At 44.5% G+C, this 19,777-nt stretch overlaps 1 protein-coding gene across 12 annotated transcripts in view; it reads right to left on the bottom strand.

The window, feature by feature from the left end:
• Positions 1-19,777, bottom strand: part of rbfox1 (RNA binding fox-1 homolog 1) — a 403,255-nt gene that overhangs the window by 167,213 nt on the left and 216,265 nt on the right. For 11 of the 12 annotated variants that reach the window (XM_035398366.1, XM_035398363.1, XM_035398362.1 and 8 more), the window contains one exon: positions 16,198-16,239. In XM_035398366.1, coding sequence (XP_035254257.1) covers positions 16,198-16,239 — 42 coding nt within the window. Of the gene's footprint in view, positions 1-11,034; positions 11,451-16,197; positions 16,240-19,777 lie in introns of those variants that run through there. The other variant, XM_035398376.1, reaches the window with a different exon arrangement.

Genomic DNA, 19,777 nt, shown 5'->3' with positions numbered 1-19,777 from the left:
AGCAAATCCAGATGGGGAGAGGGTGGGCTTGGGGGGTTGGCCATTTGTTAGTTTTTTTTTATTTTTTATTTCTTAATTGTTGGTATGCTACCTGTGTACCCATGTATGTACGAGCAGGGTGTTAACAAGAGGAAATAAGAGACAGGGAGAGCATTCTCCATCTGTTCCTGCAGGCGGCCTTTTCATAGGTGATCCATGTCCCAGATGGGCGCAGTAACAGCCCTTTGCTGATGTTGTGACAGTTTAACTTTACAAGTGGAGCCACATGTTTTATCGCTGCGCTGTTCCTTTAAGCCACAACTGAGACACCTGTCAGTTAGACCAACAGGAGGGATCCCAACGGCTCAAAGGGGACAGACGACGTCAGCTGCACGCAATTTATGTGATTACTGTAAAACGCCTATTACAAAGCGAGTTCCTATCGAGAGTCTGTCGAGAAAAAAAAAACCAATGAGAATAAATAACAGGCAAGTGGTTTGTCGATTCGCCATACCAGAGTAGTTATACTATTCAACGTGCTACAGGTAGTTAAGCTTATGGAAGTCACTGCTGTGGCACCAAGAACAGGAAAATTGATGTAAAAAATGTTATTAGATGTGATCAAGTAGCATTTATTTGGGAAACTGAGGCGGAGAAGTAGCAAGCCCCTCTGCAGTAGACTCCAAGTGAGTGCATGAATGTAAGCATGCGTGCGAAGAACAGTCCACAGTCAGAACAATGGATGCATTATTTATAATGATTGTTGCATGTGCAGATAAATCTGTTAACCGTAGGCTAGAGTTGTGCATTAATACATAAATTTTCAGTTCTCATTTTCTTTTATCATATTGATCACCCAATATAAAATCCTGTCTAGCATAGCCGGCGTGAAAACATATATACTGGTAATGTCAATACCAGTAGCACGTTTTAGAATGATCTGTACGCATAAAGCGAGAAATGCAACACATGTTGGGGCATGTTTGCATAGGAAGCAGTAAATTCTCTGGCTATAAATGAAGTTATATGGCAATTAATATTATTATCATTACATACAATTTATGACACTTTTCCAAACCTTTTCACACATGGGGGTTCAGCAGACACTATTTAGGTTTAAGGGTGGCCTGCAACAGTGGCAGTTCACAGGTAACAAAAGTGGAGAAATTTTGTGGTGACACTTGGTACCCATAATGCAACTATGAAAGAGAAGATGACAACAAAGAGGAAAAAAAAGAAGAAGACGACGACAAACACGAAGAACAGGAGGAAGAAGAATAAGACGAAGAAGACAAAAAACGAAGACGTTATTTTCAGCGGGGCGCAAAATCCAGAATGTAGAAAAGTTGGGCGTGCTTCTGGAGAGCAGCGTGCACACAGCGGACGAGGAAGGGGCGCTCTGAGGCCTGACAGCGCCACAGAGGCTGCTGGGAAGGGACGGACAGCAGCCGCGCAGAACCTCTCCCCCGGCCAGCAGCTGTCTCCGCCGCGCCCTCGTTTGCGAGAGAGCCTACCGAGCGGCGTGCGGCTCCTCTCCGGCGTAAGCGGGGCGGAGCAGGAGCAGGAGCAGGAGCCGGGCCAGCGGCTGACACCAGCCCCCACGGAGGATCGCCCGCTCCCGCCTCGTCTCGGTGGAAAACGCCAAAATAATTAAATAACTCCATTAATTGATAACCCGCGTTTTAATTTTTTACGATGAACCCGATCCAATTTCAATTTGGTGCACCTACTCTCATGCTCAACTATCCCTTCTTGGCAGCCACTCGTGGGAGTGCAAAAAAAAAAAAAAAACAACACGGACGAAAATGATTTAAATTAATCTTAATTAACTCGCATTATAAAACCCCGGGTGCTGTTAAATAGGTAATTAATAACAGGCATGAATTCCAGACGAGGAAGGGGGGGAAGCCTGTTTTCATTTTTCTAAAAAAAAAATCTCTATTTTTATTTACAGGAAGCATTCGACCTGGGAGGACCCAAGTTCGCGCAACTGTGCCTTGACTGGAGATAATGTACTGTATGCGCGCGAGGCCAGCCAATCGGAAGCGGAGGATAATTCACCCACTCAATCAGCATGCAGCGGTAGCGAGCAAGGCCCCTTCCTGCGGTTGGGGTGCACCCGCGAATTATCATCTCGCCAAAGTGCGCGCCCGTCATCTGAAGCACAGCGGGCTAGACGAGGCAGGCTGGACACATAAGCTGGTTGGGCCTACAGAGAGGGGCGGGCCATTTCCCTGTGCTCTACATGTAAATGCAAACATACGGGAAGGCAGCGGAATGGATTACATTATACGGAAGGGAAAGCCTGCCTCCAGGGTGGATAAAATTGAAGCTTAGTTGGACATACCAAGATTTTATAAATCATTTATTCAGCATAAGGTTAGCAGGTAGAACCAAACACTTTCTTCTGTAAAGCATTTTTAGAACAGTGCCCTTTAAATCCAGCGAGCGGCCATTTATTTCATTTTGTTTTTGGCTATTCTTACGAGGCTCTGTCGGAGACTCAGTCTTCCCTTGCACCCTAATTCCCAGTGCATCGTGGGGCGTTGGAGGAGTCAGGCAGGGGCAGAATGTGCCTCAGGGAGACCGATGCGAGCCCTGGCGCATTGTGACATCACAGAGCGCCTAAGAGTACTCACAGGCAAGTGTTCCAAATGCCAAGCCTGTTCATTACCATAATGTTACACATTGATTTGTCACACGGCGCACGAGTATTTCAGAAGGGCCATTTCGGAATCAATGCAGCAGCGCTTCAATTAAAACAGCCAAGGCATCAATACACTTGGTTCTCCAATAGTCTTACAGGAAATGTTACATTTGTAGCTTTTAACACTACACGAATGCCATCCTCCTCCTCAAGGAGAGAGAAAACCATATCAATCAGCAAAGGTTCAGCAGCGCGCGGCGCGCAAACGCTGATATTTAAACCAGACGGCAGAGTTGGAGACATTTCAAAGTTGTGTTTTGAAAACAACTGATACAATTGAACTCCTCAGAACCGTTATTTCCAGTGAGCGGGAAAAATCAAACAGACGCTAAGGAGAAAGCGGAATTGAAACGTAAGACCTAAAAACAACACAGTGTAGGTGAGCGAGTGCTAGTTAGGTGGAAGATAACAGCTTATTAAATATCCAAACATTTACTTAAACTGAAACAAATACACACTTATTCAGGGATAATTACAAATAAAGATACTAAAGCATTCTCCAGTCAGTGAGCAATATAAGAATAATGCCAATAGTACAGACCTTACTGGCTTTTCCGTTAACCATCTCTCTCATGAAAGGGTGTAAAAATCCAGTTTTTGAAATGAAAGAACAGAAAAACTTTTGCTAAAACATCAGAAAGCAAACAGTAATTGTCGAAGGTTCAACACAAATTCCAGAATTACACTGTTTTTGAAATTGCTTCGTCATGAACAATAAACCATTTTTTGGGCTAAACAGCTGTTCTAATTTTTTGTGATTTTGGTTCCAGTGGAATTTAGTAAGACGAACTTGGAGAAAAGATATTACACAGAGTGGAATGTAGTGGATCGGTGTGTCCAGGGGCAAGTAGAAAGTCAAACACAATCAATCGTTCTCTGCATAATTATTATTTTAAATAATCCATATTCATTCTGCAGTCTTAAAGGGGGTTTAATGAAGTAATAAGCATATCAATAATGAGATTTACCATTGACTAGCTAGGCAGTGTACAAACACCACCTTATGTTTACACGTGTCCACACACTGTAATCTAATGTACTAGAATTGTAATGCATTGCCAAACTATCTTCAACAACAACGTCTGTCAGCTGTCATAGCACCCTGTAGCCTTCTGTCGCTGGTCAGCTGAAGTTAAACAGGCCTGTATTTTGTTGGCTGCGATGGACTGGAACCCTGTCCAGGGGTTGCTCCTGCCTTGCAGCCAATGCATGCTGGGACAGGCTCCAGCCCCACATGAACCTGAATTGGAACGAGCGGGTAAAGATAATGGATGGGTGTATTTGGTTGCTAATTGGAGGCTTGCAGGGATAACCAGGTAGCTGAAGAGGTGCAGGTGAGTCAGTAGAGGGAACTCTTCCCACTGGACCACACTGAAAGCCTGTTACCCAGTGAAGGGTCACTGGCCTCCAACTTCAACTTCAGCTTCACCTGGAGGACATCTTTACCGGGAACCTGACTGGCAGAGGTAATTGGAAATCCCATGGCAAACGATACCTAGGCGTCCTAGGTCTACTGGAAAATTCTCAGTAATTTGGCTTGTACAGTCTGATTTATGAATAATCCTCCTGCTTCCCCTGTCCACCTGAGGTGTGGTGAGCGTTCTGGCGTAAAATGGCCGCCGTGCATCGCACAAGCGGAGAGTGGTGATGGAGGCGAATCTATAAATGGCATATTAGACAATGTAGCTATTTGTAATGAGCACACAAACTGTATAAATGTACACTCAGTTCCCCAGAGAAAACCGACAGGCATAACTGAACTGAAATTACATTAAAACTCATATATGAATCAGAACCAGAACAAAGAAAGATTACAGATTCACACTTTGACATGTTAACGTGCTGTGCTCTTTAAATTTGCAATTTGAAATGTCAAGGAATGACCATTACAAATGTAAGATAGCATTTCATGTTAGGGTACCACAGCCTTAAAGCCTCATCTAATGATCTTAATCCACTGCATCGTTAAAAAAAAAGGATCCTGGCCATGCAGCACTGGATCACTTTACAAAATCATTTGCGCTTCAGGAAACATTCAGTTTCATTTCTTAACCAACTCCATTTCCATAAGGACTGGAATGGGAACCAAAGAAATCAGTATGAAAAGTGATGATTCATTCGTAGGACAGCCACTTGAATGAGAAAGGGAAAAATATATAATAAATAATTATATTTAATGGCATTTTGGATTATAGCATACTGTTTCATTGCACGACATGGAACTTGACCATTTCAATCACACTGACTTTTGCCTTTGCATTTCAGTGTACACACACACAGGCTGCTTGCAAAACTACAACACAGAAGTATGTAGGCAAATTTTGGGGCTGTATTTGTGGATTGTGATACTAACACGACTTCTTTAACACAGAAAAATGTGGCGAATGTTTTATATCTAGGATGTGCTCGCTTGCTCGATGGACGCGGGCATCCAGGGCACCATGCGGCCCCGTGCCTTCTGTGTCCCGTTTATAGTGCTGCAGATTTACTAGAACAACTCGGGCAAGGCACCAATGCATCAAGGGTAGCACAGCGAAATACCGAGCCAGGCGGTGACGCACGGAGAGAGGGGGAGGGTGCGCGAAATGGCCTGCTCCGCCCTCTTTGTGCTGATGTCACATTTTCCTATCGTACCCAGAAGCCTTCAGGGAGGCCTCCGGGGCCAGGGATAGCCAGGTTGGCCTACAGGAACGCACACCTGAGTTTAATCAGCGATCGGCCTGGCCTGCTTACACTCGTACGCGGTGTTTGTGTGTTCCGCACGCCCGCGCGCTCTTAAAGGGGAACAGGCCCCCGTTCAGCCGCCGCGTTTCCATAGGCGGATCGCCTCGTTCGTGCCTCCTCGCCATCTGGTGACGGCAGTGAGGTACTGCCACTACAGCGGCGGGGCTGCCAGTTCAGCGACACCGCCGGACAACGACTGGGGAGCCTTCCTATGGATTCTTAGCAAGCCTGACTGCGCTCATTTATCTGCCACAAAAGCCATGCAGATGGAAAACAGTCAACGCCACGCGGCTTCGAAATAAATCAACCTCAGACAAAACAAAATCCAGTCAAAGGAAAAAGACAGGGAGGTGAAATAATTTCCAGTAATGCGGCCACAATTACGACAGCAGCGCAATGGCCTTCCCCCCCCCCCCAATCCACAGCCATTCATGCCCAGCACAACACCCCCTCTTTCACAGCCCTGCTCAACAGGGGGATTTAAAGGGTTCTTTTTTGCTCGTGACATGTCATGCATTAACAGTGCATGCATTAAGGCCATTTCACATGATAAATCACATTGAGACTGGCACAAGTGAGGCCCGCGTGGTGCGTATAACCTGAAAGCTTTTTATAGTGTGGCCCCTGTTCAATGGAGAACACAGAGCATTCTGTCCTCATATTTGTGCACCGGATTCCAGCGAGTCCCTAATTCATTTCCTTCCCTCGACGTTATATATTTTCACTTTAGGAACCCGAATGAATTATTGAATCCCAGGAAATATGGATTGAAAGTTCAGTACCACATAAAACGTGTAAGATTTATTCTGCGGCAATCAAGATATGACCCGCTTGCTTCAAAGAAATAAAAAAAGGTATTATGGAGAAATCTTAGGGAATTTAGTTCCTTGGATGAATACCCTGGAGTGATTTAAATTTGATATGAGCTATATGAAGGTATCTGGCAGAATAAAAGGGAAAGTGGTGTTTTTGTTTTCAGCACAAAAGAGATTGCTTCAGCACTCTGCTGCAGCAGTATCTTGTTTTATTATAATAATATTCATTCATCTTTGCCACAACCAGCGGAATAGGATACTGCAGTGGAAAGTATCCAACAGGGGATCAATAAATCACTTTTTTTTTTTTTAAACTGCGAAACCATAACATTTTCTCAATCAAATAATCCAGCTCCACAAAACAGTACACGCTAATAATTTCTGCAGCTTTTGAAGACTCAGACGGATGACAAATTTAGTTTTTGATAGGCATTCACAAAGTACCGGAAAGTTGAAATTTAAAAAAAAATGTGCTAAATTAAGTCAGTTGAAAATATAAACCTTTGCAAAAAAAGAAAATAATAAAAATAAAGAAATAAATTATGGCAATAACTATAACGCATATACAAGCTGCAATGATGGAGCATGGAGCTGTCCAAGGTGCTGCAGAGAAATCCATTTCCCTGCTGTACACAGACCCCACCCCCCTTTCAAATACAAGCTAGGGCTAACCGCTAACAGTCACACAAATAAGCGGCCTTCGTCGCGCAGAAGCTAAAAGCTACGTAGGCTAACAGCAAACACAAACAGCAGAAGCACTGGGCTGCACCAGCAGACAGGCCAGCGTGGAGGTCCGCTGGAACGGCAGCGCTAGTAGCCATTCCTTTCACCTCCTCGGTTCACTGGTAACTGATTTAAGGTTTAAACTGACGCCCAGGCCTACGCCAGAAATAGACCCAAACGGCACACCAGTGAATAAGATCCGTTATGCAGGCTGGCTTTGCAACTCACCAATCACCCAGGCTGAGATTAATAAGTAATTGAGGGAGGGAGGAGGGGGGTTTATTAACAGTTCGTTTTTGAAAACTGTGATGAGACTGGGAGTGACGTTAATTATAATCACATAAGAAACCCCGGCCCGGTTTTTGAAGTGCAACAAGGGAGGACGTGGTTTAGTTTCAACGCTAGGGACATCGATAATTAGCTTTCAGTTCAAGGGTCACTCTCATCTGTATATTAAAGCTGCGATGGGGAGAGGGAGGAGAAGAATATAGCGACAGCGCAGGAGAAGTCATCCGTTACAGAAGCACAGGTGCCAGTTCAGCACACTTACATTAAAAGGTGTTACCATAAATGGTTGTGAAAATGTCTCTTATCTATTATTTTTACTTACTTTGCCATCGCAGCCTTGCATGTGACATGTTTCTAGAGAGTAACGATGGAAGCAAGAAATCACAATCAATAACAGTGAGCAAGCAAAGAAATAATAAAGCATTATTCATGCAATATTCAATATTCAATAGAAAGCCACTAAGTTAACAGACACAGAGAGCAGCATCCTTACACATTAACTGAGGACATGCTGTTTCATATTCAGGCGTACTTCGCTACATCATTACCTCACTTCCCACAGCCAAAGAGTAAGCCTGCTTGCTTCCTGAGATCATTCTTAAGCCTTGCGTAAGGGTGTCATTCTAGAGCTTCAGTCACTTCGACAACAAAGACAACAGAAAATTATTCTTAGAACAAAACAACAATGAAAAGAGCTTTATGTTCAATTTCTGACAAAAGGCACAAATTTCAAAACAGGCCAATGTGGAACAGAAATTGAATTACAAGAGTAAGGCCATCTTCCTGTCTTTTCTCAGTTTTAAATTAGAACGAGGCTTTGGCCTGCCAGTATAAATATCGTCAGGCTTCTTGATAAGACATTATCTATATATCATATATTATGTATGAAAGTCCATTTGTAAAAACACTGCTAATTTTTGTTTGCAGCATTCTATTGGTGGCACAGTTCAATTCTCTGTTCTGACAACTAGTGTCACAGAATGCAGCAAGAAAGTAGCGTTCCAACGTGGTATGAAAATTCCTCTATTACATTAGCGAATAAAGTGCTGACATCAAAATGAAGATGCATTCTGTGTGCACTCAACACAGCACCAGCTGAGTGTTTCCTATAATGACTGTAAAAAATGCCTGGAATCTGAAACTCTTGCCCTGCCTAAGCACCTTACAGGTGGCCAGAAAGTTATTTCCACAAACCAGGACTGCATTAGCCCTTCTTGTGCTATTGAAGGCAGGATAAGAAAATGACAAAATGCAAAGCTGAACTCCATATGTCACGCAATCACCTGCTTACAGTACAGCATCCTCCAGTGGATTTAGTCATATTAGGGGATGCATGATTACAGTTTCATAGTGAGGTACGGCGAATAAGGCTGGTGCCTTTCATTAGAAAATAAGAGGTCAGCTCTGCTCTCTGACAGGAACATTCCCAAGTAAAAAAAGGAGCTCCTTTTGTAAATCTGAGCTCCTCATGTATAATGGAGAGCTCTCCTTCCTTTCCAAAAAGAACCATTTTCTTAAATATGCCTACTTCTTTTCCCTCCAACATGCAAGAGCAATGCTGCTGCGCACAGACAGAACAGACGTACATGTAAACCACCCCCCCCAAACCCCCCCCCCCCCCCCATCGCAAAGATTTTAAGAAGACCTTCAATTGATAGTAAAGAGAGAATCTCCGTGCGCCGTATAATTGGAGATACGTAAGGAGAAAAGGCTCTGTGTGAGATCACGTGTGCAAACACGCAGCCTGCGAGGCGTGTTACTTATCCGCTGCGGTCTGAGATCGCGGGCGGGCGGCGAGCCTTCGCGAGCGGCGCAGAAAGCCGCGCGCGGGTCTGCAGGCTGAGGAGCAGGGGCGCGCGAGAGCGCCGGAGAGAGCCGCGGAGGAGACCCAGCCGCGCGGCGCACCGCGGCCGCGACGCAGCCGCCGGGAGGGAGACGGCCCCCTCGGCCGGCGCTCGGTTCGAAGACGGAAATATATCACGCAGACGGACCGCGGTGCCACATCAGCGCGCGGGCGCAATAAATACGGGAGAGGCCCGGCTGACAAGCCTAATAAGTCAGCCCTGCAACAACACCAGGTGACCTCAGACATCCTACGCTCTTACACCGCCGCCGCTGATTTGCGCTGTCTGTCAGTCCGCGGCGACGGCCCATAATGTAGAGCCGGGGGGACACCGCGGGCAGCGGTGCTTACTTTCCTCAGCAATGCAAACCGCGAGGGGGGGGGGGGGGGGTATAAGAACTGAACCCCGGATTTGTGCCACAGCACAGCCCCAGGAACATAGGGAAACGCTGCATTAGCTACAGGGCTCATATGGGCTTATTTCAGTGTGTGTGTGTGTGTGTGTGTGTGTGTGTGTGTGTGTGTGGGGCGAGGTCACAAAAGTGTTATCAGCCACTTGTCCTACAGAAAAAGCCTGACGAAACAAAGCTGTTTGGACTTTTTTTTTTTTGACAGTCCAGTATCAGTGCTTCACAGCATGCATGGAGTTTGTATTATGGAGTGGTGCTGTGCAGTACTATTATTACTAAATACCAAAAAGACTAAAAAACACAGCCCAGAATGTGGAAAAGGAGAAAAGGCAGAGAGAAGAAGAACAACAACAACATGATGGCGACGCTCGAAATGTACGTCGGCGCGACAGGCGAGGCGGAGGCTGCGCGTGCGAAACTGCCGAAGCGGCAGCCAGGCGGTTTGCCGTTGGTGCAGCGCCATTCCAGCTTTCCAAAGACAGGGGACTGCGGGCAGCCTTCGCTCCACAGCACGAGCAAGTAAACCTGGCTATAGAAAATACATCTGAAGTAAATATTTGCGTACAGCCACCGTGGCAGACCAAACAACCCGTAACAAAAGGGAGAAGTGGAATAAACACGCAGACGTGCGTTCTTCACCTATTAACACCGCGGTTAACAGTCAATGCGTCTGTACAGACGGCTCGGCAATTCTGTTTTAGAAGAAACAAAAAAGTTGGGCAGAAGTTCCGAGGAGCATTATTAAACCAATTCTGAGTGAAGAGAGACACACGGAATATTACATTTTCTGATTGTCTCGCCTCAGCTAACTCCCCAGCCTCTACACTTCATTACAGTTACATCAAAGTTAAACTTGTACTTCTGGGTAAAAGTGCTATTTTATTGCAACAACTGCATTCGGTTCTCTGTGAAACTCAGCAGTGCCTCAAACAAAAAATAAAAAAATAAAAACTGCTGGAGAAAATGTCTAATTACGGTATGTAGACGAGTACAACATTTCTTAAGCGCCTACAGAAACAGGAGAACAATATTTAATTTTACATAACTTAATAATGATACAATTCTGAACGAAGAAATTAGGAAAATTATAATCCAACTAATAACCATGAGCACACCCAAAAGCAAAGCAATGAAATGTACTTTAATGTCAAAGCACATTTTGCATATAAATGACCGCAGCACAGCAAACCGGTACAGTGAGCAACAATGCCAGATTTAGAGCGAGTGATCAGCAGAAAAAAACAGCCATTTTAGTCCGCATTTGAAACGCCTAGTTGTGACGGTAACGTCACTTTGCTTTATGTTGCATATGCAACAGCACACACATGGGAGCTCCCATTACCTCAGGTACCTTACACACTCCGAGTCAACATCCCCCTTCCACATACAGAGAGACACACACACACACACACACACACACACGGACACACACACGCACGCACGCACACACACACACACACACACACACACACACACACACACACACACACACACACGTGCACACGCACGGCATAGTCGCAGAGAAAAGTGTTAAGTGCTACATACCCACAGATACATCATCATCTTGAGCAGGTTGAGTCGAGGCTGCGAAGAGAAATCTCTGTACAGCAGTTCACCAAGTTCTTCAGCGGAGACACACAAACCAACAGGAAAATACTTCTTGCCCTGCACACAGACGTCTTCCTTAAAAATGTGTACGGATGTACATATACATATATTACATATATATATATGTATATGTATTATACATGCAATAAAAATGCTTTATTAGAACACCACTCCAGTTGCAGCTCCTCCTTATGAAAAATGCTTCTTGCTGTCTTTTTCTTCCTCCTTTCTCTCTTTCCCCCTCTCTTTCTTGCTCTCTCTCTCTCTCTCGCTCTCTCTCTTCCTCCTCCTCTCACTGTCAACCCTCTCTTAGGTAGTGCTTCTTGGTGTGCCTGCTTAATGAGCAGATCAGTGCGCCAAGGCAGTCAAGTACAACTGTGCAGCAAACTAAGAGAGAGATGATTGGGGGTGGGGGGGGGGTGGTGGTGGTGAGAGGGGCGTGGGATGGGACAGGGGATGCTGAGGTTGGAGGGAGGGGGGGGAGGGAGGGAGGGAGGGAGGGGGGGAGGGAGACTTACACATAAACACGCTCGCAGTCGGCACCACCACGCAGCATCGAGAGCACGCTGGAATGAACACGCGCTCGGGTGACAGCCATTCACTGAGGGGTGGGGGAGGGGGGAGGAGGGGTGGGGGTGGGGGTAAGGAGGGGAGCGACTTTTCTTCCAGAGGCGGAAAAGGAATCCTTCTCGGGCTCACTGAGATGGACGTACAGTACAGGGGCGAAGCAGAGCCCTTCCACAACACCCCCACCCTGCCGACCCCCCACTGTCAACCACTGAAAAAAACTGGGTGAAGGAAATGAAGCAGACATTTGTAAGACTTAAAAAAAAATAAAAAAAGTAAAATCAGTGTAAATTAGAAAAGAGAGCCAAGAGGCAGCGAATGAATGGATGGATGTGTGTGTGTTTGTATGCGCGTGTGAGTGTGTGTGTACACGTGTGAGTGTGTGTGAGTGTGCTTGTGTACGTGTGTGTGAGTGTCTACGTGTGTGTGTATGTGCGTGCTCATGTGTGTGTGTCTACGTGTGTGTGTATGTGCATGCTCGTGTGAGTGTGAGTGTGCTTGTGTAAGTGTGTGAGTGTGTGTGTGTACGTTTGTGTGTGCGCGTGAGTGTGTGAATGTGCTTGTGTGTGAGTGTGTGTGTGTGCGTGTACGTGAGTGACTGTGCTTGTGTGAGTGTGTGTGAGTGTGTGTGTGCGTGTGCTTGTGTAAGGGTGTGAGTGTGTGTGTGTACGTGTGTGTGTGTGTGTGTGTGTGTGTGTGTGTGTGTGTACGTGTGCGTGACTGTGCTTGTGTGAGTGTGTGAGAGCATTCAGAAGGCTCACGTTGCTGTGTGCTTGCCAGGAGCTTTATCTCTTTCAAGCACTCCTGATAAAAGCTTGCCTGCTGCCTCTCGGGTCAAGGCCTCCCCTGGTCTCTCTCTCTCTCTCGGCTCCAATGGAAGGAACGATCCTACGGCTCTAGTATACAGCCATCTACTGACTCTTCCCTGCTACTGCTGCTGCAGCTGCAGACTGAGAGCTCAGTGCGTGATCCACACCGCACTGCTGCAAACTCTCCCTGTGCGGGTTATATACACAACTACCCACAAACTCTCCCTGTGCGGGTTATATACACAACTACCCACAAACTCTCCCTGTGCGGGTTATATACACAACTACCCACAAACTCTCCCTGAGCGGGTTATATACACAACTACCCACAAACACTCCCTGTGCGGGTTATATACACAACTACCCACAAACTCTCCCTCTGTAGGGTATATACACAACTACCTACAAACACTCACTGTGCGGGTTATATACACAACTACCTACAAACACTCCCTGAGCGGGCTATATACACAACTACCCACAAACTCTCCCTGTGCTGGTCATATACACAACCACTCACAAACTCTCCCTGCGCTGGTTATATACACAACTACCCACAAACTCCCCCTGTGCAGTTTATACACACAACCACCCACAAACTCTTCCTGTGTTGGTTATCCACACAACTACCTACAAACATTCCCTGTGCTGGTTATATACACAGCTACCCACAAACTCTTCCTCTGTAGGGTATATACATAACTACCCACAAACACTCCCTGTGCTGGTCATATACAGAACTACCCACATACTCTCCTTCTGTAGGTTACATACATAACCACCCACAAACTGTCCCTGTGCTGGTTATATACACATCCACCCACAAACTCTCCCTGTGTACTCGGGGGACCCCTGTATATGCTCATTTTTTTACAGCTAATCTCTGACTCAATTAAAGTTGCTGAACACCTTTGGGTTCTGTCAAAGGTTTTTAGCACAACCTTAAACTTGTTAACATACAGTACTGCACGGTTGACTCATTATCATTTGTTTTGTCCTCAGGTTCTTCATTAATTACAAAATGGTTTGTTTTAGTGGCCATGTGTCCACACTTTCACCAATTAGGAGCCTACTGATTCACCTGAGTCTTTAATTTGATCAGTTAAAATATTTTTACCTCTCTCTACGTAATTGTTTGCAATATAGCGCAACGTGAAGATGAGATATTTATTCCTCATGGCATACATAGCCATTTCTGACATAATATGACTTAAGAGGGTAAATAATCCCTCAAAACAAAAAAGTGTAATTAAGGAAAAATTAACAGCTTGTTAAAATTCTGGGATTGTAATTGCAGTTGGAACGAAAACCCGCATACAGAGTTCCCACCAGACCCCTGGTTAGAGAACCACTGATCAACACAATCACCAGCACATTCTCCCTGTGCAGGTTACACAAAAAAATCTATGTCTCTCTGTGAAGGTTATTTGAAACATCACAAATTTTATACTGAAGCTTGAATTAAAAAGAAATAAAAACCTGCAAATTCCTCCTGCTGGAAGGGAAACTCCAGAAAAGATTATCGGTGAGCTACAGCTTATCTTGGGAAAGGGAAATGCGAAAAAACTAAAATTCCAGCTATCTCAGTTTTGTTTTTCTTAACATGGGATTTGATGCATCGGGGTATCATTTTCCTCTAAGCATAATGGAGAATAATACAAAGTTTATTTGGATAAAGAAATACGTCTCAAATGCACAGTACATTGCAAATGTGTTGTATAATTGGAGATAGTTGTGAAGCAGAATGGGGAGCTTAACGGGTGCGATAGGGCCGTTCTCTGAAACATTATCAATAGTTCAGCTCTCAATTACCATTTAATGTGTGCAGTATGTATAATTGGAGCCTCAGATGCGAAACAGGCATTAGAAATGCATAGGGAAAGCGCTAAGCTGAATGTGCCAAAGCCAGTCGAGCCAATGGCCCTCAAAGGACTGATCCATAAACGCCTGGACCGGGCCAACCAATGCCTTTCCCTTAGTTCCCGCAAAACCGTTCGCCCTCTAAAAGGGTGTACAAATGGCGGTATGTGCATCTTTTAGCATGGACAGTATGCAAAAGATATTTTTAGCCTCAAAATCGATCTCAAATGATTCTCAAAGGAGTGCCGGGTTACGGTGACAAACAGAATGTATGTACGTACGCACATTATCACTGCGAATAAACAGCACACAACAGCAAGTAATGGCATCATTTTCAGCTTTCTAACCTTACAACATGTACGTCAACCTAGAGCTCCGTGGAGTACATTATCAACTGACAGAGTTAGCAGAGCTCTGTGAAATACAATATACACGAGTCTACCTAATTTTAAATAACACTTCTATGATATGACACACACATAACAAGTAAAAGAAAAAGTCTGAACTGTAGAAGCTTGCATGTGTCATGTGATATGCAACACTAAAGCACGAGACATCACATTGCTATTATTTTTAACAGAGACCTTTTATCAAGTAGAACAGCAATTGATAAAAAGTGAATGGAGGTTACTCAGGGTTGGTAACACGCTTGAACAGAATAGTACCAGGAGTCCAAACCCACAACCTTCGAGCACACACAGCAGCAGCCTAAGCACTGTATCACACTGCTGGACAGGAAGACGGGGGGGGGGGGGGGGGGGGGGGGGGGGGGGGGGGAGGAGAGGAAAGATGTTGTTAAAATGCCAAGCCGCTGAGCTACCCCCCGGCTAGCAGAATCTCATTACCGCGCACCATCCGAGAGCCATATTCATCTCCTCCTCCGATACTATCCGCACAAGCAAATTAAAAACAAATAAACTGGCGGGGGTTTTTTTTGTTTGTTTGTTTGTTTTTTTGTGGGAAAAACTGTAAAGACGGCCCTGTGTGAATCGATGCATCGGATTATAACACATTAATCACTTTAATCGTTTTACTCACTCACACAAACACACACGCACAAAGAAAACTGAGTTGGGTGAAAGCGCAATAAGGTTCTAACTCACATCGACTTTTTGGTAAACAAATGAAGCTACATACTTTGAAGCTGAAGATATATCTGACAGCAATTCTGCAACAACTTTGAAGAACTCGTAACAATCGACTGAATCAAATAAAAGAGTGTTTGGTAGACTGCAGACCTTGAAAAAAGTGACCAGCCAATGAACAAGGCATACTCATACTTGTGAATGAAACACACAAAACTTCTTCTAATTAATGCATATTACCTATTATTACCTCCAGTTGTCCAATCTTAGCATTTGCATAGCATTGTATGCTACAACTCCGAATTCTAATGTTAGCATTAGTACAGCTTAGCGCAGTACCGCGCACAAGGTGAATGCACAGTACCAATGAGTGGTGTGGCTTAATCATTGATTATTCAAGTACCTCACAATGAGACACCAAACTGATCGACTGATTGGACGTTTGAATATTTGTCCCGCCCAGCTGACCGGACGGCGGGGTCCGCACTGCTCTTTTCTTTATTTTTTTAACCTGTTATTGACTGAGCTGACAGGGGGCTCTCAAAGTAATGGTGGCACCAAAACAAAAAGCTCCAAATGAAAAAGAGGAAACTGATGGGCTCTCAGGAGGCCAAAGGCACTCAGATTCAAAAAAGCTCAATGAAACTACAACAATACTGTGCCCAAAAAACTGAGCCCAAGGTAAAAAAACACCTGATCCCAGCTGTTGGGGGCGGGACTCCACAGTGCTCCAATCAAACAGCTTGGGGTGAGGGGGGGATAAGAAAAAAGGAACTCACCCTTAGCTGCTCTCGGTCACAGCTCATTGGCGGTCTTGGAATCTGTCAAAAGAAAAATGACAACATTCAAAATGACATCTTCAGCACGAAGCATTGCAGAGGCCGGCGAGGGATGGATGGGGGATGACGGAGACGCACAAATACGCGCGCTGAGGGCGCAACACGCCGCGATTTCTGCAAACTGAGCTTACGGACCTTCTTTAAAACAACATTAAAGTGAGTTTACACTGTAGGGTCGTCCGTGGTCTGCCTGTCCCAGGCGCACGCGAAGCGTATTCCCCTGGTGAAAACGCGACGCGGCAGAACGAAAAGCAGCGGTAGCTAACCGCGCCTACTTTGGCGGCAAGAAAGCACTTGTTCCGCGCAGCTCACGGAAGGACTCGAGAGAAAGGCGCAGCAGTCTGCAGAACAGCCAAAAACGGAACTCGGATACCACATGACCATCAGCTGAGGGCCAACTTGCAAACGCTTGCGGCAGAGATAACCGACTCAGGGGGACCCGCGTCGAAACACGCCTGAGCGCACGCGTTAACCCCAACGCCAAGAGACCATCGCGCGTTAACCCCAACGCCAAGAGACCGCCACGTGTAACGGTCCCGGTGAACCTGCGCACAGCGGCTGCTGCCGCCGCCATTTCACGTTTGTAAATACAACGTATTTTGTCAATATATTGGAATGGTCACATTTCTAAGGAATATTAAAATGTTAAAAAAGGATATTCAAAAGGCATTTTTGTTGACCATCAAACCCTGCACCGTTGTTTGCATATTAGAAGAGAGAACAAACAATTAAACTGAGATAATGTCTTCTTAATGTGACTATTTTGATTCATTAGAGTAGAATAAATGACACCAATTCATCGGCTGGCAAATGGCACGGCAATTAAAACGTGGTAATTCTCATTATGCCTCTGTTCCACTGACAGCTCAATCATGTACTGCTGGTGAGGTAATACACGCGCCTGGGGTCCGCTGACTGGCCGGTCCTTCTGCTGAACCCAACAACGCTCGTTTGCTGTTCAAATGCCTTCCGGTGCGAGCGCAGCTCTGTCGTTTCAATCAAATATGTATCGGTATACCCCCGGTGCCCATCGCGGTGCTGCAGACGTTAAAAATGAACAGAAAAGGCCATTAAGGGCTGGGTTCAATGAACATTTGTTATTCGGTTTGACTCAAATGCAATGGATGAACGTCTAGTGTTTGTCGGACTTAAATATTGTTTAATCAACCAGATATTGCTGAAAATCTGACAATATCAGGAACAAATCCAAATGAATTTGGCACCAAAGGAGAGTACTGTCCAGACAAACTCCAAAATAACATTAAGTGTTTTAAGTATGGATCGATAACATGAAACTGGTAAAAAGACTCTCATGAACACTTAAAAGTTTTTTTCTGTTATTCCCTCGCTCAGACAATATTCCGTCAGTAATGCAGCTGAAATGAGTTCATTTACGAAACAGAATATGCACTTAAGACATTTCCCTCAAGTACAAACCTAATGACAATTTCGTACAGAACACTCTTGCCCTTTGACTGGGCCAACGGCCCATTAAGCTCAATTAGGGAGTGAAACAATGAGATTTTCGTCATTTAAGTACTTCTGGAAAAAGAAAAACCCCAAAGAGGAAGATCTTGACCTTTAAGATAAAGTGAACAGAAGAAGTTGGGCAATCAGCATGTTTGACGCAGTTATGGAAAAACAGATACATTAAGCCTGCATCGACAAACAGTTCACTCAGTATAGCTTTCTGCATTGCGCTAGACTGTTATTCAGTAAAAATCTATGTTTGTGCACAATGCTCTGCGATCATATGACAGTAGCATCTTGCATGTAAGTGGATCAGGAATATATAACCAGCAAACCATCTTTGTTCGTAAGCCATGTGACTACAAGGTGCTTTGAACTTGCCGTTCAAAAACATGCAACAACATATAAGAGTGCAATGTGGTTCATTGTAGCTAATCTCCCCCTCACAGACTGTTACACAACATTATGATGTTGGTGGCAGCAAGAGAAATGGAATGAAAAATGTCTGAGGAACATCAGTAAGTAACACATGCCTAAATGTGTTGCTTAATGTCAAATGGCAAAAAGCATGTTTGAATATGAGCATTTCTTTGAGTAGCAAAGATCAGAATCGTTTCGTCAACAAACTGAAGTCCGGTTCACGGCTTGCTTATACCTTGGAATATGAGAGTCAAGGCCAAACAAATGTTAATGCTTCATGCACGCCACACATATAACTGGAAAGTGAGAACCGTATGGGAAACAACTGCTTGGTGGCTTCAGGGTTAACAGCATAATTCAATATTATGCACAGATCCAATGCTGTGTGCTTGGTAAGTATCCCTTGACAATATACATGCTACTCAGCACCTGCTTGAGGGCATGAAATGCCGTTCAGATCATTTGAGAAATTCTCCCTTGGTAGAAATGGAAAAGTAAGAAAATAAAACCAAAAGATATGTATGTCTGTATATGTGAAACTTTACAGACCATCGGAAAGCACAAAGTAAAAAAAAATTAAATAAAAAAAAAACTAACTGGCGATGAAGCTTTTTTTTATACAAAAAAAGGAACAGAAACAAAAGTTTTCAAAAAACCCTATTCAAAATAACCTATTACTATACAGTATATATATTATATCCTATTAAAAATTATTATTATTATCACCATAATTGTTCACAGACTCAACTGCAGTCCTTTATTTAACATTGCAATTTCATTTTAAAATCAAATGAATCATATTACTATAGCCAATGGTGTTTTAAACATGTGACTTCATACCTTCATACGAGATCCAGCATCACTTAATTTCCATTGCCAAGGTAGATGAACCCCAAGGCCTGTCCTGAACATTTCATTTCATTATACAACTCTTCCAGGAATGCCACACAGTAAAACCAATGTCTTTATCATAAATTCATCATGTCGGTCCAACTTTTGGTTTGGGGGCCGCCTTGTGACTAGTAAAAGCACAACATTAAAATGTGCCCACATTTGTCACCACAAATTAAACAGAGAAAAAACCCCACCAGTGAATATAAGCTATGCCCATTATTAGCCAGATGGTTATTCAGCAGACTAGTACCGTAGCAATTTAAATGGAATGCCTTTATCAGGGCATACTCCTTATTATAAGCATGCGTAAGCATTATAACCAGCTTACGACACCTTATAACAACTGACATAAGGTTATGACAGGTAATGACACGCAATATGACACTAATGACATAGTCCCATTCTCTATCACTTGTCCTGCAGAAATCACATGCTATAAGCCCATAGGTTGCGTACTGGTTGAACTTGGCGGTTTTTTCCCCACCCCTAATGCAGGGTACGCGAGGCGGGAATCGTGTACAGGGCTGAGATACAGACTCGGGCAGCACCGCATGAAGGCAGAGCTTCAGCGAGAGCCGTGCTCCACACGCCTTAGCAAGCCTGCAAAGGCAGAATAAAATATGCCAATAAGTGACACTCTGCTGACTGCTGGCAAACGAACAGGGCCGTGGAGAACGAGCACTTTAAGCTGACGCAGAGGACCGCGCTGAACAGTGCTATCAGCTAAAAGGTGCAT

The sequence above is a fragment of the Anguilla anguilla genome, chromosome 17 (genome assembly GCF_013347855.1).
Source record: "Anguilla anguilla isolate fAngAng1 chromosome 17, fAngAng1.pri, whole genome shotgun sequence".
Taxonomy (NCBI): Eukaryota; Metazoa; Chordata; class Actinopteri; order Anguilliformes; family Anguillidae; genus Anguilla; species Anguilla anguilla.
Note: the sequence above shows the minus strand (reverse complement) of the source record. Positions and strands in the feature narration are given on the sequence as shown.